The sequence below is a fragment of the Amphiura filiformis genome, chromosome 3 (assembly GCF_039555335.1).
Source record: "Amphiura filiformis chromosome 3, Afil_fr2py, whole genome shotgun sequence".
Taxonomy (NCBI): domain Eukaryota; kingdom Metazoa; phylum Echinodermata; class Ophiuroidea; order Amphilepidida; family Amphiuridae; genus Amphiura; species Amphiura filiformis.
The window spans coordinates 34,408,410-34,434,131 of record NC_092630.1 but is presented as its reverse complement, the minus strand read 5'-3'; the positions used below and the strand labels follow the sequence as shown (position 1 = coordinate 34,434,131).

Below are 25,722 nucleotides of genomic sequence, written 5' to 3'. Positions count from 1 at the left end.
CTGCTGTATAATTTTTATTTTACCAAAAATTTTTTTACTATTATTTTTCAACAGATTATGTGAACATAGGATGTTGGCTGGATGGTAATTTGCCAATTATGTATAACATGGAAGGGACATCTGAATACTTGGATCTACCATTATCTAAGAGAAAGAATGCTCTCATGAAATGTGCTTATGTTGCATTCCTCAATCAATTCACTGTGTTTGGAATTAAGTATGGAGGCGAGTGTTATTCAGGTATGTATGCTGCCCCCCCATGGCAAAAGGGCATAACTAACATATTGATCTGAAAATAATGTAAAAAGGTTTCAATGATGTTTTGGAAGATAAACATTCAAACATATTAACTGTGGTGTAAAGAAGATGAATCATTAAACATACTACTGAAGAAATACCCCAAAACAAACAAACAAACAAAGACACAGACAAATACAGGCATTTTACTTGCAATAGTCTGTTTTGATCATTTTAGAAATGATTATTCCAAAGAAACTGCATGACAAAGCAAGTATGACATATATCTTTTTACCATTTTTATGCAGGTCCTAAAGCTGAGTGCAATTTTGACAGATACGGCATTTCATCATCATGTACTAAAGGTTTGGGATCTAATGATAGTTATGATGTGTATTCTTTGGATGTCAGTTTACCAGATAACATAATTAGCTTATCATACCAAGGTAAGAGTCTATAATATAAACTGTTCTGCATCTATAATGCTCACATACCAACATGTACTCTTTGTATGTCAGTGTGCCAGAGTATGTCAGTTTGCTAGAGCTTCCTTTTCCATTAATATAACAAGGAATCTGTTTCCATAACTTGGGATTTTTGCATTTAATCTGTGTCTCACATTTTAATTTAGTATTTTGAAATCATAATCATTTAATCATTTGTTCATATCATTCATTTCAGTATGCCTCACAGATGCGTCTCATATTGCACATATCATTGATCAGGTAAATCATCAAACAAGTTATTTTCCCAAGCTATACCGCACCAGTTGGTCCTGTTTGGTATCTGTAACTAGGTCCATAGCCAGATTTTATTTTGGAAGTAGGGGTTGCAAGACTTTCCAAACATGGACTTTTTTAAAGAAAAAAAATCAGTTTGCATATAAAACTCCCCTAATAAGTAATACCCCTTTACAGAATTCAACAAATGTCAAAGTGCTCCATAGTCAATGTACATGTACAACTGTATTCTATTCTGTCAAATGTCCAATAAACTTACCATCTCAATATTCTGTCTTAGGCAGGATCTTTGCCAGCCACCTATCCAGCCACTTGTCATAGTGCACTGGCAATTTGCTACAGGCATGATTATGTTTCTGATAGATACTAAATTCTGAAAATAATACTTCTGTGAACTCAAAACAAGACCAAGAAAAAAAGAATGTATGTCTCAGACACCCGCGCGCATTGCTATGTGAAATCCAATTTAGCGCTTAGCACTACACGTTTGCCATATTATATCTTTTTTTGCCCATGTGATCTATTTTTAAAATATTTTTCAGTATCGGATAGCGATCCAAATTTTGTTTTTTGTTTTTTGCAGTTGGGTTGTTGTTTTTTGTACACATTTCGCCATGATTATAAAAGAGACAAACAAAACTATTCATTGTGTAACCTATGTATATGATTATGTTTCTGTAGGCCCTATTTGAACAGTTGAATTTCAAAAAGTACATAAATATTGTGCATTGGCTGTAAAAAAATAATAAAATAAAAATACCACATATCGCATAGCTCATTTTCTTAAACAAATAAAAAAAATAAAAAAACGCATAACACTTGGCTTTTTTACCAAATGTATCTGAACCATTTTTTCTTCTTTTTTTTTGGCCTAAATCTAGGCTATTGCAATAGCTATTTTTTCAGGGTCAAATTTTGGACAGGCAGTTCTAAGACTATGGGGCTCAGGGTTCTATATTTAAAATGTTATGTCTTTAAAAGTCCCAATTTCGATAACATTCCATTGTCTTCATAAGGACACCCCAAAAGTGAGTGACTTAAGTGGCTAGAGCAGTAATTAGGTAAAATATAGAATATATATATAATCTAATGAACAGTCTTGATAAATATCTTCAAGAATAATCTTTCAACATGTTTTCCCCTTATTATCACCAGAAACAATATGTAGAGAATGCAGAAAGTCTTGGTATTACGCAATCCATTGCTATCCTGAGAGGATTCAGTGATGACGATGATGATGATGACACCTCCCAAGTTTCTGCAGAAATATTTGAAAATTCCCAATGGATACTCTTGGAAACAGCTAGGAAGACAATGGTGAATGATGCTAGGAATCCTGCGGAAATCAATGAATATGTCCACAGCTTTGTAGGTGCATCAAGTGACTTGCTCAGTGATATGTATGATGATGTGTGGTCTGATGTAAGTAAAGAATACCTAACAATTATTATATTTGACATTTTGTACAATGTGTGGTTTGCTTTTGCATGTACAGTAGGTAGCATCATCACTTTGTGTATAACATTATTCAGTTTTATCTTCAATAGATAGCATTATAAAGTAATATGCATAAAGCAAAACATTATTGGGTGTTATCTTCAGTAGATAGCATTATAAAGTAATATGTATAAAGAATAACATTATTCAGTGTTATCTTCAGTAGATAGCATTATAAAGTAACTAGTTGCCCAACACCCGTTACCAATATACCTTCCCTGACCTTTTTAACTACCATGACTACTATGATATAGGCCTAGCGCCTATAGGAGGATCCAAGGAGGATTCTGAAAATACCCCGAAATTAGTAAACGCAATAACGCCTATATAACGGGTTATAATGCCTTACCATAACTGATTATTTTAATGTTAACCATTCTGGATGACCCCGGAAATAGTCATGTTATACTATGCACGCGTTCCGTATTGAAATATGTGTTTAAAATAGGCCTATTGGTCCGATGAGATGCTGTTAGGCCTATTGTTGCCCTTGCTACTCAGCGAAAGCGATCCGCTACACGCCGATAGCGCTGCTGGACTCAGCGAAAGCGCTGACGCGATAGCGCACGGACAGAGGTAATGGACGGACGGACGACGGACGGACACGCCATAATTAGTATTATGATATGTATAAAGCATAACATTATTCAGTGTTATCAGTAGATAGCATTATAAAGTAATATGTATAAAGCATAACATTGTTCAGTGTTATCTTCAAATAGAGCATATAGCATTATTCAATGTTATCTTCAGTAGATAGCATTAGATAGTAATATGTATAAGCATATCATTATTCAAGGCCAGCAAGACTAGCTACATGTGGTTGAATGGGTCTTTAACTTTGTCAACACTTCTGTTTCCTTGTTTTTTGCCAAATGTTTCATTTCAAAAACACCCAAGGACGAATTCCAATACTAATCCTTCACTTTTAAGTAATTTAATTTTTTTACATTTCTGGGATCATGGGATGGGTCTTTACATTGAATGAAATTAACAGAATACATGCATTTTTCTGAAACAGTGGAGTATAATATATCTTTTTTTATCCTGAGCAGGACAATGATGATAGTGGTAATATTCTTCTGGCTATGGAAACATTCTCAAGGAGTTTATCAGCTGTATATATTGCAGAAGAGGGTCTACGCACAGAGTCTGACAATGTGGGTACGTTTCAAATTGAATATGTGGGTTTGTCATACTGCACAATAAACCACTGAGTTGTGTTTTGTATGTGATTGGTATACTTTGGTTCACCTCAAGTTTGCTAGTGACGTAGGTCCATACTTCGCTGGTCAAAGTATGAAATTGTGTGCTTAAGGTGGTATTGGATGCATTTTCTAGAAATAAGGAAATGCTTTGAGCATGTTTTAAACAGATTAATTGAGTAGGGTAAAGTACACTGATCAATATGCCTTTTGTTTGAAGCAAATCGGACATACGGTTTCTATACTACATCAAATTATATTTTCTTTGTATCTTATTGTTTTTATCAATAATCAATATAGTTAATGAGCTAAAAGGACTGTAAAGGCTCATTAATATGTACTTTCTGCCCCTACTCTGCTAAAAATCAATGCATAAATGTTCATGGTACTTTTATTTTGCATACTTTTGCCCTGAAACTTGGTCAAAGTGTTTCTAATATGTTCTAATGTATTATATAGTGAAGCCGCCCTCTCATTTGCATATTTGCATAATTAATGAGCTAATTTGCATAAATGCTAATTAATTATGCAAATTAGGGCGGCTAGCTCATTAATTATGCATAAATTATCTAGAAGTCATTAGGAACACTTTGACCAAGTTTGAAACCAATATTCTGTTAAATAAAAATGTTATGAACATTTATGCATTGATTTTAGCAAAATATTGGTAAAATTACATATTAATGAGCACTTTCAAGTCATATTAGCTCATTAACTGTATTGATTATTGATAAAAACAATACAATACAAAGACATTTAAAATGTATGTATTATGAAAACCGTATGTCCGATTAGCTTCAAACAAAAGGCATATGGATCAGTGTTCTCTGCCCTACTCAATTAATATGTTTAAAACATAAATAGAGCACTTCCAAAATGGGTCCAGAACCACCTTAATTGCACAAAGAGTACACGCGTGCATACAAGGGCAGTAATTGGTATACTTACAGCACAGTCAAGGAAAAGCATTGACATCACTACCAAAACCAGGGTGAACCAAAATATAGTTGGAAGGTTCCATATGCGTTATTTCCCCTTTAAGGAGGCACACAGGATCACTAATTATCCATTATTATTCACCTCATAACTCGAAAACTATTTGTGTAAAGTATATAAAAGTATACATTTTTGAACGCAAATGAGCTCATAAATCCATTTAAAATGTCAGTTTTGGGTCAAAAAGTACAATTTTCGAGACAATCCCAAAAAACGGCTTTTTTGACCAAAAATTTTTGACATAGAGTTGTAGGCCTATGCCTAGACGGTCGATATGATGTATTGAATTCATGAAATGTCAACGTTTTTGACATTGCGTTAATGGTCAATCAGGAGTAGAGAACGTTTGAAAACGAATCTTAAATCGTGTTTTAATAACACTTTGAAACATTATTCTGGGCCTTAGGTATCTAATAGGCCTATAGGCCTACCGGTAGTTACTGCTTGCCTATTTTGTCTTCAAAATTAAGACGAGACTGAACGACCGCAGAGGCCCCCAAACCAAGGCTGGGACTGTATAAAATATAAGCTAATAATAATAGGCCTATATATTCTTGTCTATACACCAACTTGGTAAATCAAATAATAACAATGAAATGAATGAATGAATGAATGAATGAATGAATGAAATAAAACAAATTTTTAAACATAAAATAATAAGCCTAATGATGTACTATACGGGCTAAGTCTAGCCTACTAGCAAAATATTTAGGGCCTACGTTTTCTATCTACCAGATTGCGTCATCTTTACAGAGCTTCTTACGGGTAACTTCTTCTTACAGATAAATTTCATCTTTTCAAGTTCAGAATGAAACTTGAAAAACAAAACAAAAACATTCACTTTTATGTTCATGTAAAAAAAAAAACACTTTATACCACTATATCAGCACTTTTTTTTAGCGAAATTTATCGAGTAGGCCTACTGATTCTGGGACGTGGACGGTGGTGGTCTGTCGGCCCGCAGTTTATAATGCAATGGTGCAAGCTTTACCTACCTTGGAAGAGATCAATACCGTGCGATAAACGGTAGTGATCGCGATTATGCGACTCCATCCAGCGCCTCAATCAGCAATCACCTCGCCCATCCAGTTTACCATGTGTGCGTGTCTTTGCTATCTGTACGCCGCAGTACGCGTTACGACAACGCGATCTATTGCAGGAAAACAATGATTTATTTGCTTTTGCATTTTGACGAATTTTTTATGAAAAAGGGTCTTTAAAATAGCTTTTCTTATGGTTCAAATTTTAAGATTTCTTTAAAATCTATTAATGACCAGATAAAATACGGTTTGAAGATGACATTAGTGATGAAAACTCAATTTTGGCCATGTAACACTTCAGTGATCCTGTGTGCATCCTTAAACAGATCAGTCTTATCAGTTTAGAGTCATGATTAAAGCATAGGCGTATTGTATCCAAATATGGTAGGGTTGGGTGGGGGCATGTTGTGCTCTTGGGCAAGGTGCTTTACCTTACTCGCCTCTCTCTACCCAGGGGTGAAATGGGGAGCTGCTATGAATATAGGTATGAGCATGCCTTCAGCATTATATGGCAGCTGACATATTCTGACGACAGCGGAATAAATGTAAAGCTCATTGATACATGTGCACATGTGAAAGGCGCTGTATAAATACCAACATTTATTTTAATTTTATTTATTTTGATAAGACCAGGATCTGTGGTGAAGATAACCAAATGTATTTTCAATCTCTTTTAGAAAATTATCAGGGAGTCTGGTAATAAGGGCCTATTGAACAAAATGAGGCAAAATTTTTTTTGTTTCTTATGTTTACTCTGGTCTAATCACCTTTCTGGCCCATATACCTGTGCAATTTGAACACGAGACATACTGGCGAACATTTTGGATTATTCAAAGGCATTGTTTGTTTTTTTATTATAATTTTATGCTGTGTATGGACACAAACAATACAGTAGGAACATAATATGATAAAATTATTGTGTAAAGAAATATGTGAATGAATTATGGCATCTCATAATAAAAGTGCTCATTAATAATGATTCCTGTTTCTTTCAATTGTGCATAGAATTTGAAATGTTGACAGTTGGAACAAATGAAATTGCAGCTGATGGAAATCTGATGCTACCTACAAAAGTTGCCAACAGAAATTCTAAGGAGCCCAAAGCTTCTGTTGCTATACCTCAAGATTACTTTGAAGAAATTGAAAGTGAATATGGAATAGCAGGTAAATCTAGGGTTTATAAGTTATGTGGTTTATATGTTATCAGTAAGTCCCTCAAACTATTTTGCACTCTTTGTGCAAACTTGTCAAATGCATGATGTATCAAAATGATAGTGTGATTCAGACAAATCATTTATTTAAGCAGCAAATTCATTTTTATACAATCGATCTCACCCCAGCAATCAATGTGTGGGGATCTTGTGGATTGTGGACAAATTGACAAATTGACAAATTAATCTCTTTCATAAGAATTGGAGAGAGGGGCAGATATATTTGTTAAGACAATCACACTCTGTTGTTTGGTGGTTCAGAGTACTACTATAAATACGGTTTCCAATCTGGGCTGTTTAGGTTTAGTTCACTTAACATAATCTGCAATTGAACAGTTGAACCTCATGTAAGTTATTCAAGAAATTTATTCAAGATAAGAAGTCTTGGGTGATACTCTGCTCTTGTGATTTATTACATCCTTTTACTTTTAAAATAGACAAACAAGCTGTCATAATTATAACTAAATTTCAAATTAGAAGCAATAATGTTTACAAATGTTCACATATGTTTACTGTTAACTTACAGGCCAACGGGAAGTGTTTACATCTATTGCAATCTATGATAATCTAGATAGGTGGTTTTCACAAGGTATTCCACAAAGGTAAGAAACACAGTAGGTTCTTTTCAGGACAGATCAAAGCCACTTATAAACCAGATGGACCATTCCTAGTCCATAGCCTTTCCCAGGGTAGTCCCTAGACTTTCAGCTACTGGATGGACTCAGAGGGATGAACTGTTTTTTAAGTTTCAGTGGACAAGGGACAATCCACTTAAATTGCTCTTTTAGAGCCACCAAATCATCAATAGGTGACCCCGGAGTGACGTCACAAGCCGTTGACCTCCGTTGACAACAAATCCGATTCAGAAGTCAAATTTGAAGTTTTCTGTGGTTTGTCCCTTTTCAAATCGTCCAAAATACTACCATTTCTATAACTTCTTGACATGGGGCCTCCAGCCAACAACAAAAATAAAGACTCTCCTCTACATGTTCACGTGTTCAGCTTCACATAAAATGCAATTTTTGCCAAGTATTTAACCTTTATCTTACCGAAATCGGCCGAGAAATTTGCTTGATTCGAGGTCAAAACAGAACGTAAACAACTGAATGAGCTCTGCTACAAGTCTTCAAGTAGTCGCTCAGCTGCACGATCTATTGTGGGTTGAAAAGCGTAAGTGTAGCCGTCTGTAGCGTCATGTAAAATAAGTACCCGGATGACCGGGGTGACCTATATGAAAGTGGCACTTTACTATTTATTGGCTCTCTTCAGAGCCACCATTTCTTAAGGAGCAATCTTCGATGTACATGTATATCATTGAGCAAAGAGTATACCACTTAGATACTCTGTTGACAATGGGCAGTGTATGTTTTGACCTGACAAAGTTTTTGAGTTACTGTAGAAAAAAAAAATTTTTGTCACTTTTTCAGAGGGTGGGCAAAGGGGGGGGCAAGACAAATTTTAAGGGGACAAACATTGACGAAAAGTACAAAAATGGCCTACAAATCTTAAATATTGGGTTGGCCACCATCCCACTGGGTCTTTTAACAGGGGGGGGGGGGGCAGCTGTCCCCCTTTGCCCTCCTGGCAACGCCACTGCTTTTGACAAGTGATTATTTTGATGAAAATGTGTTGACAGTTAGGGATTTTCTTCATGGTAATACACCTAAGCAAGGCGTGTCCCTTTAGTGGCATAGGGTAGACTCTACTGCAATGTATGGAATATGTATCGTTTTGTTTTGTTTTTTTATTTTTGGCAATATTTAGTAACACTATAAATGAACTTTCGAAAGACACAATAATGCAACAAATTGTCTCTTTTTGCAGAAGTAGCAACTCAACCACCATGATCAATTCTAAAGTTGTGACTGTAGTAACCAGACCTGAACTGACTAAGCCTCTCAGTGGTAACCCAATTGTGTTAAATCTGAAGTCTGTGTATGATGCCAAGGATACTGATGAAATATACAATGTTACCTGTGTATACTGGAAATATGATGACAGGTATGTTGATTTGTTTCTATATCAGCCTCCTATCAGTTCAATATCACCATTGGTAGAAAAAACTAATTGGATGATTATAGCTCTAGTCTTTATTCTTAAACACTTGAGAATGTTCTTGCATTTGGTTCTTATCCATGTGATCATCATTATCATCATCAGTTGTGTCATGTGTTATGAAACAATATCACACACTTTAGCGAGTGTGTGTCGACGCAATACTCGTACATTCTATTTGAACCAATCAAGCCCTAGGTAATTCCTTGTAAAATGTAGGATTAAATTCAAATTTGGTATACTTATGATTAATATATTTCTTTGAATTGAAGTGTTTAAGAATGAGAATAAAGGTATTGTTTTTAGCAGCTGATGCATCTATCCTCTCATATAATACACAACATCATTATTTATGGCGTAAAACAAATCGGCTACGCCTTTGTGCTTTACTTGAAAAATAATGATGTCGCCTGTGTTATATGAGATGATAAATGCACTCCAGTAGTTAAAAACAATACCTTTATCCTCTAATTTTACTTTTTCTATTTTTAATTTCTTTCTCCATAATTTGATTTTTGTAGTTATAAAGTGGCAAGCTCATTGTAAATGCATTTTAAATATAACCACATCTTTGTGTTCAGATCCCATAGTGCAGCAGGTAGCTGGTCATCTGAAGGTTGTTCTATGGTATTTTCTGATAAAGACATGACTGAATGTCACTGTACTCATCTCACTAGCTTTGCTGTGCTGGTATCGGTCAATAATAAAGAGGTAATCAATAATTAATAATTGACAACTTGCTATGTAATATGAAACCATGGAAACCTGTTAATAATGATTGTTAACCTATTAGAATTTAAAAAACAAATTGACTCTATTAGTGAACAAATCAAAAGTGTGTTGATGTCCTATAAATGAAAGTGCTTTTGTTAGGAGGTTGACCCCCTCCCTGAAAAGTAAGTGTGAAATGTTGAACATTCCAACTAAAAAGTTCAACTATATTTGAACTTGTTTTTACCAACATAATGATTTTTGACCCCTGACAAAAGGACTTTCAACTAAAAAGTTCAACTATATTTGAACTTGTTTTTACCAACATAATGATTTTTGACCCCCTGACAAAAAGGACTTTCAACTAAAAAGTTCAACTATATTTGAACTTGTTTTTTACCAACATAATGATTTTTGACCCCCTGACAAAAAGGACTTTCAACTAAAAAGTTCAATTAATTGATATTCTAAAATTGTTGTGCTGGTTTTCAGAAGGGATAACTATTTACTTGATTTAAATTAATACTATTTAATTCATTACAGATATCTGAAGCAAATCAGCTTGCCTTGTCCATCATTACCTACATATGCACCGGTATCTCACTTATTGCCCTCAGTGGAGCATTTCTAATATTCACTTATCTCAAGTAAGTTGAATTTAAACATAACAACCTTAAGTTTGCTTTAAGATAAATCTGCTTTCACTTTTCTTTGTATAAAAGAAATGGGACATGCACAGATTTTATCATCAAAAAGTGGTGTCCAAGGTTGCAGGGGTTCTAAGCTTTGACATTTTGGTGAACAAAGAAAGTAGCCCCAACCAAGGAAGAATGAAATAGAAATATAATTAGCATGTTTGTTTTGGCAACATTTTTTTGTAAGTGTGTATATACTGCAGGCAAGGGTTGGGATGATGGGGACATGTGAGAGTCAATGTGATCTTAGTGTTTTGAACAGGACTTCCTTTTGGGAAAAAAGTTATCCTGTTCAATGTAGCTTAATCCAGAATGTAATGAGCAAATTGGCATCAAATCAAATGTCAAGACTTGTTTTTTATGTTTAGCAATCAAATATCTTGGGTGATATACTTTTGGATAAAAAAGCATTGGATTAGATAGTTGTATTAATAGGTAATGTTGTTTGGGTATTGACAAGTTGTCATAAATGGACACAAGTTTCCTGCTAATACACTCGCCCTTACCCATAACCTCAACAATATCAAGTTCAATCATTTTCTCTACCAATTCTTTTTCCTTTGTACTCCTGTGTCATGTATCTTTTAACATTTATATTCCTTGGTTGTTGAATCTTTTTTAGATCCAACCAAAGTTCCCTTGTTGGTCAGTTGGTACTGTTTTAGTTTTTTTAGCATGTATCTTACTTAGCATTATTTGTGGTAGTACATTGATGTTTAACCAACTTTTGTGATTGACAGTCTTCTTGATTCTGACCGCACCACAATTCACAAGAATTTGATAGTTGCACTTGGCCTAGCGCAGCTACTGTTTATAGTTGGCATTACTCAGACTGACTACAAGGTGAGCATTTGAACCATTGCATTGACATCGATTGGTTTATTTAAAAATAGTTCGATCCGGTCATACTTATATGATTTGTGTAATATAATTTAATGTAAACTTGTAAAGTGTCTAACTTTGCCTGAAAAGATGCTCTAAGCACTGGTAAAGTACAAGAAAAGAAGCAAATTATTATACCAAAAGAACATGAAGCATATCAGAAAGGCTGTTCAAAGCTGTGTTATTTCATATACACACAAGGAGTCACACACAAATTATAACATGCAAGCTGCATAAATGAAATGGAAAACAATGTGCAAAGAGACACACAATGCATGTATTTGAAACATTCTGGAATATAGTCCTTTCAGGTTGACAAAAGGCATGATAATACAGGTTTACTTCTTGTTTCTAAATCCAAAGGCTTAGTAATATGTAAACTGAATACAAGCAACCTGATTCTCTCACCAACAAGATCTACAACGTTTCTTGATTTTGGTGACCCCCAGGTTATAGCTCTTACTGAATTTGAAAAATAAGCAAGCAAGCAACCAACAAGTAAAACAAAGGATGTGACAATTTTTCATCCATGTAATTCAATTTGACTTATTGTCAGAAGTACACCAACTTATGAATTACATCAACGATAATTGTTTTATTATTATTAGTTTTTCTCATGAGAAAGTATTGACAAAGTAGATAACAAACTTTTTAAAGTTTTCAAAATTTTAAGCTAATATGATACCAGTGGCGTAGGTAGGGGTTGTGGCGCCCGGGGCAAGGATACAAAATGATGGTACTCCAAACCACTAATTGTTATTGTTGACCCCAAATTTTTTTGCTCAGAGCGCTTGAGAATCTAAAAAGTGGGGGAGGGTAAGAGTCAAAATGTTAAATATTTTTAATAATGTTTAACATAGTTAGCAATATGATGGCACACTAATACATCAACAGGGGACATATGCCACCGTTTTTCCAACTAAATAGGCCAGAGCAACAAAAAACAATGTTGAGTTCTATTTTGCATTGACCCCTTTATTTTTATCCATCATCATTTCGGCATACCCCAAAATGTGGTGCCCCCCTCTTTACACCACTACAATTTGTTTTTCAGGTCATATGTACAACTATAGCTTGGTTTCTTCATTTGCTCTACATGGCTGCATTTTGTTGGATGTTATGTGAGGGACTTCATCTATATCTCAAAATAGTGCAAGTATTTAGTCATCGCAAAACACTACCAATATATTATGGAGTTGGCTGGGGTAAGTAATACAGTCTTTTACTTATTAATAGTATATTATGAAAATTCTATATCAGTTCAGGGGCACTCATAATTCACGGACGTCTCTGATATCAAATACTCTTGAAGGGTCATGTCACATAACACTATCATATTTCAGAGACGTCTCAAAATCACATACTCCCTAGTTTCAAAACCCAGTCGCAAGCGATATTAGTAATTTTGGTGAATGTGCCAGCGCAATGGGAATAATTTTGTGAGTAGACCTTATCAGGGTTGTAGCTAGCCCAAGTTGAGTGCCTGCTAATTTTACTATCCAATTCATGAATTACAGTGCAGGCTCTGGTACTCTTGGGATTTTTTTACTTCAAAACATTTGATTTTGGCCATTGCAATCTAAGTGTGTTCTGGGACCATTTTTCAGAATTTGCACAGATATAGATATAATTTTTGCACAGGTAGATATTTGCTAAACATAGGAAAGCTTATTCTAATACACTCAGCTTCATTCCGATGTGCTGCATTTTTTTTACATTTCCGAAATTGAATGATGATAATTTGTCATAAAAAGAGCAAAAAACCCTTTTTTGGAGGGGGTGATACCCTGCAGCCTATTCTCCGGACAAGTCCCCTTGCACCCCCGGAATTCCAAAAATTTGGCGAGGTGATCGCCTTAGGCTCGCATGTTTTTCAGGGAGTGGATTGTTACCTCACTTACATCTCTGGCAATAATACACTCTTGTGTAAAGGCACCGCAATCAGAATGCTCTTTCACATTTTGGGATGCATTTTGGCATCACTACCAAACTTGAAATGACCCAGTGTATTTGGTTTACTGATATAGTCACAATCTGTTAATTGTTCTTTAATATGTTACTTAAAATTTGAGATTTGGTTGATGCCAGAATAACATTGACTAAAACGCCTACTTTATATTTGTTATACAGGCATTCCTATAGTAATTGTTGGTACATCGCTAGCAATTAGGCCACAAGGATATGGAACAGAAAATTAGTAAGTAACACAGAAATATGTTCTTATCGCCATGCTGTTGGGAAGTTTCAGAAGTAGAAAATTTAATAAAATTTGAGAATTTTGCTCTGAAGGTAATGAAACAATTAAGTGGCCAGTGATAGAGGAAGATGTTTATTATCATGTATAGATATGGAAATAGTTAGGTTAAGTGGCAATTGGTTTGTTTCATAAAATACATATAAAATGAGTAATTTTCAAAGCTTTCCATACTATCAAAGTTTGTTGTTTACATGCAATTCATTCAATTTACTGGGGACACATAGGCAATGCTGTAACAGAATTAAACAAATAACCCATTAATGTATAATGTTTACTTGATTTCAGTTGCTGGCTTACTCTAGATGATGGTTTGATCTGGGCCTTTGTTGGACCTATGCTAGCTATCATTGCAGTAAGTAAATTGAAATTGATTGAAAACTCCATTACAATTCGACTTTTGGTTCCAGAGATATGGTTATGGTTAGTGTTGCTCGCAACAATAAAATACAAAGGAAATTGAATACTATAAATTGCTGTATCTCAAAATCAAAATTTAGAGACGACTCATTTAGCTTGATCACATCACCAAAGCAAATTTTTTAGAGCATGATTTGTAGTAATAGTTAGAAATTTCTCTACTTAAGTAGAGTCAACAAATTTCTCTACTTAAGTAGAGTCAACAAATTACAGATTCATGTAAAATGTCTTATTCTGTCTTTAACCAGTGTGGTGCCCTTTTTATCAGTTCTATCCGTAACCACTTCATTTTTGCTTTTGCTCAGGGCCCCTGTCCACCCACTTGCTACACCCCTGACAATAATATGTGTTCCATTTTAATGCTATATAGATAAACTGCATGATTATGATTCTTGTGATCCGTATCATAGTGAAATCAGCATCTCACATGCCAGGACAAGATGAGAAGGACAAAATGAAACAGATGAGGTAAGAATAATGATTACCTTGTAGATAGGTCCTTGTTGAACTCAGGGCATATGCTGAAAAGTCCACCAGAAATCAGTATATATTTTAGGACCACATCGATCATATTGTTATGAATTCGGCAGAGTGACGAATCGAGAATTTTGAGCAAATTGAGGTTTTGTATGCTTATGATTATGTTTCAGGTTATCTTTTATTTCCACCAAAAATTAATGGTAAATCTTACTCACCGACGTAGTTATTGAAATTTTGATTTGGATGAACCGTGCCTTAGTGCAACAAATGAATTCGGCAGAGAGACGAATCGTATACTTAGCTGTACAAATCATGTTGATCTATAGTATTGTATAGCAGGAAACGCCGAATTTTTTATATTACATGTCCTATACTAATATATTTGATACCAACGTATAGCTGTAGGTATCTTCTATCCAGTGATACCAAAATAAGTACAAACATTCCCCACATGATATTGCTGTGGTTTAATAATGTGAGTGCGCGCCTGTGAAAGTGGAAAATCCCGGAAAATCATACGCAAAATATAGGCCAATATTGTTATTTTTGCTTTAAAATCCTCGAGTTTTTGCTAAATATTACAGGGATGACTATTTATAACTTAAAATAGCAAGTTAAGACTACATAGCCTTAGGACAACCAGTAATTTCTACACAAAAGCCCCAAATCAAGAATGCGTGCTATGGTTTACACGTAGTTGAATGCGTATTCGACCTCTCTGCGCAGTGGTAGAGACATTTTGGATACAGCATAAAGCTGAATACCTGTTAAAACGCATTTTGAGGGATATATCGATTATTTCAGAACATGCAAGTATTGCCAATAATTTGTGTACATTCACTTCTATAATATACATTACAAATGAGTGCTTACGAATGTTCTAAATTTTTAGAAGGACCAATGGAATGGTACCAAGATTTTCAAACGCTGTTTACTCAGAACAGCATTATTGCGTATTCGGCACTCTGTCGTGTTCATAATGATATATAGTGCATTACATTAACGCATAGTAGGTGGCAGATTGCACCCTGCAGAAAAATATTTTTAGAAAAAATTGTCAGTGGCATAATAGACATTTTCATTAGGGGGGAAAGCGGGGGTAAACATAATAAATGAGGGGCAGATATCGTTCATGCTCTTTGGGTTTGTAAACGTGTCAACACCCTCATCGCACTGGGCGACATGGAGGGGTCTGAGGAGTCTTTGGATCTGTTTGGAATGTGTCCCTGGATGGTGGCAAAGATTTCTTTTTGACATGGAGGATGGGGTTGGAAAAATTGTCTTGAATCCAGTACCTTTTGGAGACAAGTTTATGGTACAAATGCACATGAAAAATGTTGGCATATTGAAGCTAAACTGGTGACATATGGTACAAGAGTGGAATAAATGTGAAAAAATTGGGTTTTTTTAAAGGTTAAAATGACCAAATATGAGGTTAATTGATACCTCTCAGGAGTAGGCCTACTTTACCTTTTTCATTTGGGGGGGGGGGCAAAAGGGTTCAAATCGCTAATTATGCCACTGAAAATTGTGATGACGTTTTGCAGCTAATAAACCCTTTTATATAGCATTCCTGTTAAAGTTCTACTATAAAAAGGCTTTTGTCCCTTGGGAACAACCATAATGGCTAAAAGCTGATTTCTTTTCTGGTATATCAAGCCAAGGAAAGCACTATGTATCTTTGACATCTTTTGGGCCTAACTACTGACAACTGACATTTAGAGCATATCACCTTCCACTGCAATTTGACATCATTTGGTTAGAATCAGTGGAAACAATGAATGTCAGGAATGAATTCACAAATATCATAGTGATCAGCCCTTATCAATTTATTATATTGATTATGCAAAATCTAATCTACGTTAACATTGGTTCAGAGTTTTAATTTTGATTTTTGTTATCTTTGTTTTCTTTATGACAGAGCCGGTGTTAAGGGGATAGCAATCCTGACTCCAATCCTGGGCCTTGCCTGGCTGTTTGGCATTCTAGCTATCAATGAAAACATTCTCTTCTTTGAATACTTATTCAATATATTCAATTGTCTGCAAGGCTTCTTTATATTTATATTCCACTGTGTTGGTAGCTCAGAGGTATGTATAATCAATCAAACAATCAATCAATCAAACCATCTTATTTATCAATCATTTGATCAATCAAGTGATTGATCAACCTCTTCTCAAGTTAGCTCAATCAATGAGGCGTTTAGCTATGGTGGGAGAGGTTGCGGTTTTGAACCTTGGTAGTTGTTTAGTACGTTCTCGTGGAAATATTGAGTTCGCTTTATAGTAAAGGGTACTATTTCACCCATACATGTATGCCAAAAAACTTTGCATCAGCTTTTGCGGGTCTATTTTACCACGAAAGTACTCCACTTATTTAAAAACTTGAAACATTTTGAAGATCAAAAGTCAAATCTGCAAAGGTGGAAGGTTAATACATTTACATAAAAGTTAGGAAAATACTTGCTACGGGTAGGAAAACAACAGCAGTATACTTGCTTTGGGTCAATTTTACACAAAGGAAAAATACTTGCTTTGGGGTGACATACATCTCTAAATACAAGTTCTACGCCAACATAACCCACAGGCAAAGGCAAGAAAAGTAGAACTTGTTCTCATTGGAATCTTCAAGCTAATGGCTTCCATTTGAAGCTGCGTAATAGTATCTTATTCTATTGCTACTCATCAATTGTTGTTTTTTGTGTTAAACAGGTGCGGGCAGCATTGCAACGCAAGCATGAGCAAAGGTCTCTGAGTAAGCACTCAGGGGGATCGTCTGGACTCAAAACTCCATTGTCACCTAACAATAGGGTATTTATTTCAATTATTCATTATTAATTCTAAGAATTCCTTCACTTTTAAAGACAGAAAATATGTGTTAGAAGGTAAAATGTATTACTATTATGCAACAAAAACCACGCAACGATATACAGGGTGTATCAAAATGATTGGTACCCATCAATTTTTAATATTTATTGACAAGCCTGCTTCTTCAATATGCAACATTTGATCCTCTTGAAATGCCCATGATTTGTATTTCTATTACCTTTTATAACATTCATCTATATATAAGGTAGGTCCTTGTTGCATTTTGATGTGGTTGTCTTGTCCATAATCACTGGAAACTGCATGGGTACCAATCATTTTGATACACCCTGTATGTCTGGCTTTAACATCCAAGTTCTCTTGATGTAAGATAATAATTCTATTACCTTTACTCTCCATAATTCAAAAATGCACTGATTTCTCCTAATGTGTCACATGAAGGTACGTTATAGTCTGCAATAATGTACCCTGATTGTAAAAGACTGACTTTTCTTTATCTTCCAAAACAGCTTATAATATTTTGGCAAAAGAGTAATATTTTTTTTCTTTATATTGCATTATTTTGTGGTAATAGAATAAAAATAAAGGGTGTCATATTATCATTTACACTCATATAGTGTTTCCTTAGTAGTAAAAACGTTTAAATAATGGGTTTGGTTATATCTCGCCCATTATTTGTACCTTAAGGGCTGGGGTATGAATCGTTTGGACAGTATTTATTTTGGGACATTAGAGCACATCAGACATATCGAATTGCATTCTGAATAAGAAGAATGTCATTCTGATATCAAATAATTTTGATTTTTTGAAATTCGCAATTTAATACACATTTTATGGCAAATCATTAAAATTTATATTTTTGATATTTAACAGTACTTGAAGTAAGCTTTATAAATCTGATGATTTATACTTAAAGTGTATGTAGGTGGGATGAAAAGCCGACGATCAATTGAAAATTTTGACCTTTCGTATTGAAGATATGGATTTTTTTTCCCAAAACACCAAAAAAAATTAGGTCTTTTTGGGAAAAAATCCATATCTTCAATATGAAAGGTCAAAATTTTCAATTGACCGTCGGCTTTTCCTTCCTGCTACATATACTTTAAGAATATATCATTAGATTTATATAATTTACTTCGAGGACTGTTATATATCAAAAATGTGAAAAATATCAAATTTTTATAATTTGTCATAAAATTTGTATTATATTGTGATTTTCAAAAATGAAAATTATTTGATATCAGAAAGACATGCTTCAGTATTCAGAATGCAATTCGATAGGTCTGAGGTGCTCTCATGTCCCACAAAAATACTGTCGAAACGCATAATAAACGCTCATTTTAGATCCCTTAAAGGAAATCTGTACCATAAACTAATCAATGGCTATATAGTTGCAGTAATAATAAAAATGACAAACAGTAAAAGTCCCAAGCTTATATACGTCCAAATAAAGGAGAAATTCTTAATTCCTTACGACAATCAGCGATCAGTTTGTAATCCATGGTGGCGCCATATTGATACCGATGTATTTTATTACGCTGTAACGGTACTCCGATTTTGAAACCAGTGAAATCCGTGCCACCATGCAGCCTCGTCCCTCGTGAACTTTGGTGACACGAAGCGAATACTACCAAAGTTCAGATTCAACATTCGTTCAAAAGAAAACGCGACAATTTTTACCCATAAAACTACAGAAGAACATAAAAAAATGTATTTTAAGTAATATTTATGATCAACAATGTCTTTTGAGAACGAAAAGTAAAAACAGCACTAAAAACCAAAATTCGCTGTGGGGGTCGCGAATGCCATAGCAACACACGCTCACCGCGGGTCTGTGTGAAAGGTTACACTACCGCTTGTGGCAGAAAGGATTCGCAAGCAGCTATCATTGCGGCTTCCATGAATCGCAGAAACGAAGGATTAAAAGTGCTTTTTCTTTGTTAGGAATATTCCAAAATTCATATAGACCATCTGGTATGTTTAATTTAGGGGTATATAACTATATTAACCATTGATTAGTTTATGGTACAGATTTCCTTTAAGGAATTATTTGGAGGTCAAGCATGCTGCATTACCCTTTATTTCAAATTGGCTTTTCTTTATCTTCCTAATCAAGCACATATTAAAATGTTAACTCTACATCTGGGTAGGTATGAGTGGAATAAATCCAACCATGCAAAAGATTCCTATACGATAAGAATCCATCAATGATATATGAACAGATCTGACTGTGTCTTTGTAAACTATTTTGTTTTTCATCTCAGAAAACATCTACAGCAACATCGAATACCAATCTAAGTACCAGCTTTGAGTCAACAGGCAATCGGAAAGCAAGTGATACCGGCTCGCTAGCACTACGTGTTGCAGTATTACCGCAGCTAAACAATGACGACCATATTCCAGATACAAATGAAGAAGCTTATGAGCTGACAGATGAAAACAACATGAATGCATATTCAGGTAAAACAAAAGTTCCAGCACTGATATAAGGTGCTTGTAATGGTTATTAAATTCATAAATGACTTGATTTATGGGTCTAATCCAGAGGGGATGGGGCCACATGTGTGCACATATTAATGTACATACAAAGCAAAGAAAGCAGAGAAAGGTTTTTATTTTGGTTCAATTGTCTCAACAATAGAACATATTGACTGCTCAGTGCCAGAAGTGGGTAAGAGCAAATTACATGTTACTCATTTCGGCAACAATTGATGGATAATTCTGCCCTCCACAAAGTGTAAGTGACTTTTGGGTCTAAGCATGGTCACTTACGTCTAACTGTTTAGATGACCATGCATATACTCCAAAGTCACTTGCATTTGTTACAGAAGGCAGTATTGACCGTCCATTTGTTGCCAAAATGAGTATCATGTAATTTGTACATACCCACTTCTGTCACTGAGCAGTCGATATATACATTTTATAGGTTTATGTATTTCAGAATTCTAAAAAATCAAAAGTTAATTAGATGTGAATTTCATTTAAATAATTCTGAAGTGTATTGATTCAGAAATGTTTCATGATAATGTCAAATATAGTATATAAAGAAAACCCAGAAACTTGCATGTTATTAATCTACCAGGTGATGTAATGGTGAAGTCATCATCTCCATCTCCTACACCATCTCCTACACAAAGTTGCCAATCGTTAAATCATGATGGGATTCATCTGGATGCTAGAATTGATCAGGACAGTGATAACAGTGATGCTAAGTCTGTGTGCAGTAACAGATCAAATAGTAGACTGTTAACACCACTGGGTGCATTTGATGAATGTGTTGGTTTACCGGGAGTAAGTAGAAATATCAAAGCTGACCTATGATGACTATCTCACTTTCTGAATCAGCACCACTCACATAGATATCCTTGCAGTTGCACATAATACTGTGGACAAAAATGTCACTGGTTTGTTACACACTTAAAACAAAAATGATTTTTGAAAGACACAAAAAGTCAATTGTAAAATAAAGTGGTTGACAGATAGTGAAATTTGTTCTGCACATTTTGATACCTAATTTGTGATGTTGCAACTTTATTTCCCCAATATAATTATACCAATTTGAACAGAAAAAGAGAGCATTATATTTGAAAAATGACAAAATTAACATGGCCTATTTCCTCACAACAAAACACGCAAATTATAATCAAAGCTCAGGGAGTGTTTATTATTTTGAAATGAGCCCATTACAAAAGGCAGTGGGAATCACCCTGAAGAAGAAAATATCAATATTTTTTCAAAAACTTTTCAAAACTTTTATCATTCAAATAAGGTATAACTTGGAGGAAAGAAGTTGCATTGTGCAGAATGAGGCAACAAAATATGCAGAACAAAATTCTCCAACTAATAACCACTTTCTTTTTCATTTTAGTATGAATGTCTTTAAGAATTAAGAAATCACTTTTGTTGTAAGTGTAAATATGCTTCTTGTGTGCACTATGTATAATATTATATTCTTTTAATATGACTGCTTCCATTTTTATTTCAGGTTGAGTCTCCACCTTCACTGATGACACAGCCTTCATCCAAAGCGGGTCTGAGAAAGTCAAATGTACCTAATAGAGAACCATGGAGATACTGTTACAAGCCCAAATAAAAATTAGGCCTATAGTTTGTCTCTTGGCTGATGCATAGCCTACATTGTGGTGAAAAAAAACTCACACATTCGGTGTCCTGAAATTGTCTATTTTTCTTTTTTTCATCAATTTGGTAGAAAAATTGTGAAAATCACTTTCAAATGGCTTACAAACATTCTCTGGTGTAGATTTACCTTTGTATGCTATATAAATGCAGATTTTAGTGGCTGGTCCCGATTGATGGTCAAAATAACCCTTGTAAGAAAAAAAATTGCAAAATTGGATACCACATTAGATCTTCTTTCCATTTTCATCAGAACAAAGACAACCAATTTCTTTCTTGTTGGCGTCAGGTTGATTAAAGTCAATATATTAATACAGTCAACAAAAGAATAAAGGTACCAGTTATTTTCACCCATGTATATGTTAAAACAAAGACAAATATGTCATAATAAGAACTAGCAGCCAATAGCTGCATATTTTAGCTCAGATTTAAAACCTCATTTGTTGAAATAGGTCAAGAATTAAAGACACATTAATCAAAAGTTGCAGATCCCTCCATTGGATGTCCTTTTCTAATGGGTAACATCAAACTGTGCATTCCATTGATTAAGAACATTAAAATGCAACTTCTGATTTGTTCCTTCCTTCCCTGGTTTCTCGATCACTGTTTCCTTAATTACCAACCAATTTGCTTAGGAGTCACAGGGGTGAACATAACTGGTACTTTTATTCTTTTGCTGTCTGTATAGTAACAGGTTTTCAACATGTGAAGCTTTTTGCACATATGTACATGTGGAAAAAACTCCAATTTACATTTCTTTCAAATCTCTGCTTAAAACTTTCTATACTGTTCTGTAACATTTGTATATATGAAGTCATTGATAAGTTACGGTATTTGAGCTGTATTATTAAGTTGTATCCTTTAAGAATATCATTGTTTGATGTGTTATATATATAAACACAGAATTAAGTAAGTTATTTGAAAAAGAAGATTGAAAAGACTTTTTATCAAATCAACAAACGATTAAATATTTATCTGTATATTCCTCAAAAATTTGCCATATCATAATAAACTGGCCTCAAAAAGAAATTTTTTTTACAAGGTCATATCTTAAAATCCTGTCCATGAAAATGAACAAAAATTGCACACAGGATTACTTCAATACTCTACTCTAAACACCGGCCAGTAACCAAACAGTTGTTCAACTGACACAACAGCAAAATGCACTCAGACATGGAACAGCTTCCTGGACCACATGTACAGCCCAATAATTGGCACCCAACACAAGAAATCTGTGAGTAAATGGAAAAGTGTGGAACATTAAGACCTGTTTCTTGAATAAAGTGTGTGAAACAGCCCCTTCCTCGCTATTCCACTTAATCTTTAGAAATAATCACTTGTGTAAGGATCATGTACGCATTCTCACGATGATTTCTTTGCTGGGTTCCAATTATTCGGCTGTGAATGTGGTCCCGGAAGCTGTTCCGTGTCAGTGCATTTTACTGTTGTGTCAGTTGGACAACTGCTTGGTTACTGACATGTGTTTAGAGTAGAGTATTGAAATAATCCTGTGTAATTTTTGTTCATTTTTATGGACAGGATTTTAAGATAAGACCATGTGAAAAATTATAAGTTTCTTTTTGAGGTCAGTTTACTTACTTACACAGCCGTGTCCTTTTTCTTAACTTGGTCACAATGATCATTGACCGTGCCCCTACATGTCACATGAAACTCGTGGGGTCAAAGGTCACGCAGGGGCCACAGGGGTCAAAAATGTGATTTCAACTCAAAATGCATATTCTCCTACAAATTACGTAGGACAGTGACGCCACTTGCACACATGCATTGTAATTACCCAGTGTCTATAAGGTGTACACATATTTGGGGTCAAAGGTCATTGAGGGGTAACTTCCGCATAAAACGGAATATCTTCAAATTTTTTATTAGCTAAGTAAAACATAGCACAGTAACGGTATCTTCACATATGATCTGCAGTCACCCAATGTATATGTGGTATTTTTTTTTATTTGGGGTCAAAGCTCATTAAGGGGTCACTTCCGGTATAAAAAGAAATAACTTTAAAATGCATCTTCCACAAATTATGTGGGACAGAGACGCCACTTGCACACATGCATTGTTATTACCCAGTGTCTATGGGGTGTACACAGATTTGGGGTCAAAGGTCATTAAGGGGTCACTTCCGGTATAAAATGAAATACCTTCAAAAAATTATATTAGCGAAGTAAAACATGGGACAGTAACGATATGTTCACACATGATCTGCAGTCACCCAATGTATGTGGTATTTTTTTTATTTGGGGTCAAAGGTCATTAAGGGGTCATTTCCGGTATAAAACGAAATACCTTTAAAATGCATCTTCTCCCACAAATTACGTAGGCCAGTGATGCCACATGCACACATGAATTGTTATTACCCAGTGTCTATGTGGTGTGCACAGATTTGGGGTCAAAGGTCATTAAGGGGTCACTTCCGGTATAAAACGAAATACCTTCAAAAATTTCTATTAGCTAAACAAAACATAGGACAGTAACGGTATGTTCACACATGAATTGTGGTTACTCAGTGTATATGTGGTATTTTTTTTATTTAGGATCAAAGGTCATTTAGGGGTCACTTCCGGTCTAAAACGAAATTCCTTCTAAATGCCTCTTCTGGCACAAATAACATAGCACAGTGATGCCACGTGCATTGAGATTGGCCGGTGTCTATGGAGTGTTCTGAGATTTTGGAGTCAAAGGTCATTAAGGGGTCACACCACGGCTGTGTTCGTGGTCTTAGACCACAGCTAAGTCTAGTTTAACTTGTAGTGTAAAATAGAGTCTGAAAGTACTTCACATTAGGTCAAATGGAAAAGAATTGTTTGTCTCGAAGCTCCTGTGCAAGTTGTTGAAATGGTTTGCGTTAAAAATTCTGGAAGCCTGATTGTTCTTCTTTTCTGAATTGACTTTTTTGGCAAAAAACTTCACTATATCCAAAGTATTAAATTCTCGATCATGAGAGCCAACTTGGGTACGCACAGGTATTTGCGTCGAGTGTACTATGCAAATACCGGCGCTTACGCCGCAAACACAGCTTTTGAGAATAGACCAATCACACGGTCGTTGCTAGGCAAGGTCAAGGTTCGGTCATGCAGGTTGCGCGATTGTGTTATTCTATGAAAAGTACGCTGACGCAGAAGGTACATCCTCTCATGATCGAGAATTTGTTATTTTGGCCATACTTGGTAGCATTGACAAACACTACCATTCGTGAAGTCTGTGTGGCCACTATTAGTATGACTATCGATAGCTTGTATGAACTAGAAATGTTTTGCACTTGTATGAAAAATTATTTTTTATTTGGCATTTATATCCATGCTAAAATGCTGACAACTGGATGTAAAAAAGAAGAAAAAAATGACTCCCCAAAATAAAAACAGAAGACCGCATACCACATTAAAATGTTCAAGATCAAAAAGAGCTTTGAGACAAACAATTTTGCTTGGCCTTAAGGGGTGGTGTATGAACGTTTGGACAGTATTTATTGTGGGACATTAGAGCACATTAGACATATCAAATTGCATTCTGAATACGAAAAAGTCCTTCTGATATCAAATAATTTTGATTTTTTGAAATTCGCAATGTAATACACATTTTATGGCAAATGATTAAAAATTGATATTTTTGATATTTAACAGTACTCGAAGTAAACTTTATAAATCTGATACTTAAAGTGTATGTATAGGTGGGATGAAAAGCTGACGATCAATTGAAAATGTTGACCTTTCAGTATTGAAGATATGGATTTTTTCCCAAAAAATCCATATCTTCAATATGAAAGGTCAACATTTTCATTGATCGTCGGCTTTTCCTCCCAGCTTTTTACACTTTAAGAATATATCATTAGATTTATAAAATTACTTTGAGGACTGTTATATATCAAAAATGTGAAAAATATCAAATTTTAATAATTTGCCATAAAATTTGTATTATATCGTGAATTTCAAAAATGAAAATTATTTGATATCAGAAAGACATTCTTCAGTATTCAGAATGCAATTCGATATGTCTGATGTGCTCTCATGTCCCAGAAAAAATACTGTCGAAACGCTCATTCTAGATCTCTTAAGAAATTGTATTTAATTGATATTGTGAAATGTATATAGAATATGCAACTGTAATGTAGCTTAAGTATTGGTAAAGTGCAATAAAGTACATTAAACACAGTGCAATTTTCCCCTTCGGAAGATGGATGCTTCAGAATAAGTGCTAATGAGCCATTTGCAGTGTTAGAAATAAGCTCACTTTTCATTACAAACTGAAAGATAATTTGTAGACAGAAAGTTGACGAAACACACATACTTTAACTGGATCTCTAAAGATGCACTCCCGTGAAA

At 34.8% G+C, this 25,722-nt stretch overlaps 1 protein-coding gene across 1 annotated transcript in view; it reads left to right on the top strand.

The window, feature by feature from the left end:
• The window catches only part of LOC140148411 (adhesion G protein-coupled receptor B3-like), an 82,850-nt gene extending 61,506 nt beyond the window's left edge, over positions 1-21,344 (top strand). The window contains exons 8-26 of the mRNA XM_072170342.1: positions 55-240; positions 546-683; positions 919-962; positions 2,133-2,399; positions 3,530-3,638; positions 6,721-6,879; positions 7,453-7,528; positions 8,751-8,927; positions 9,563-9,692; positions 10,236-10,339; positions 11,128-11,230; positions 12,324-12,474; positions 13,400-13,466; positions 13,812-13,878; positions 14,314-14,411; positions 16,345-16,513; positions 17,135-17,233; positions 19,513-19,708; positions 21,234-21,344. Of these exons, the coding sequence (XP_072026443.1) occupies positions 55-240; positions 546-683; positions 919-962; positions 2,133-2,399; positions 3,530-3,638; positions 6,721-6,879; positions 7,453-7,528; positions 8,751-8,927; positions 9,563-9,692; positions 10,236-10,339; positions 11,128-11,230; positions 12,324-12,474; positions 13,400-13,466; positions 13,812-13,878; positions 14,314-14,411; positions 16,345-16,513; positions 17,135-17,233; positions 19,513-19,708; positions 21,234-21,238 (2,345 nt within the window). The 3' untranslated portion in view covers positions 21,239-21,344. The remainder of the gene's footprint in view (positions 1-54; positions 241-545; positions 684-918; positions 963-2,132; positions 2,400-3,529; positions 3,639-6,720; positions 6,880-7,452; positions 7,529-8,750; positions 8,928-9,562; positions 9,693-10,235; positions 10,340-11,127; positions 11,231-12,323; positions 12,475-13,399; positions 13,467-13,811; positions 13,879-14,313; positions 14,412-16,344; positions 16,514-17,134; positions 17,234-19,512; positions 19,709-21,233) is intronic.
• Positions 21,345-25,722: the final 4,378 nt, after the last annotated feature.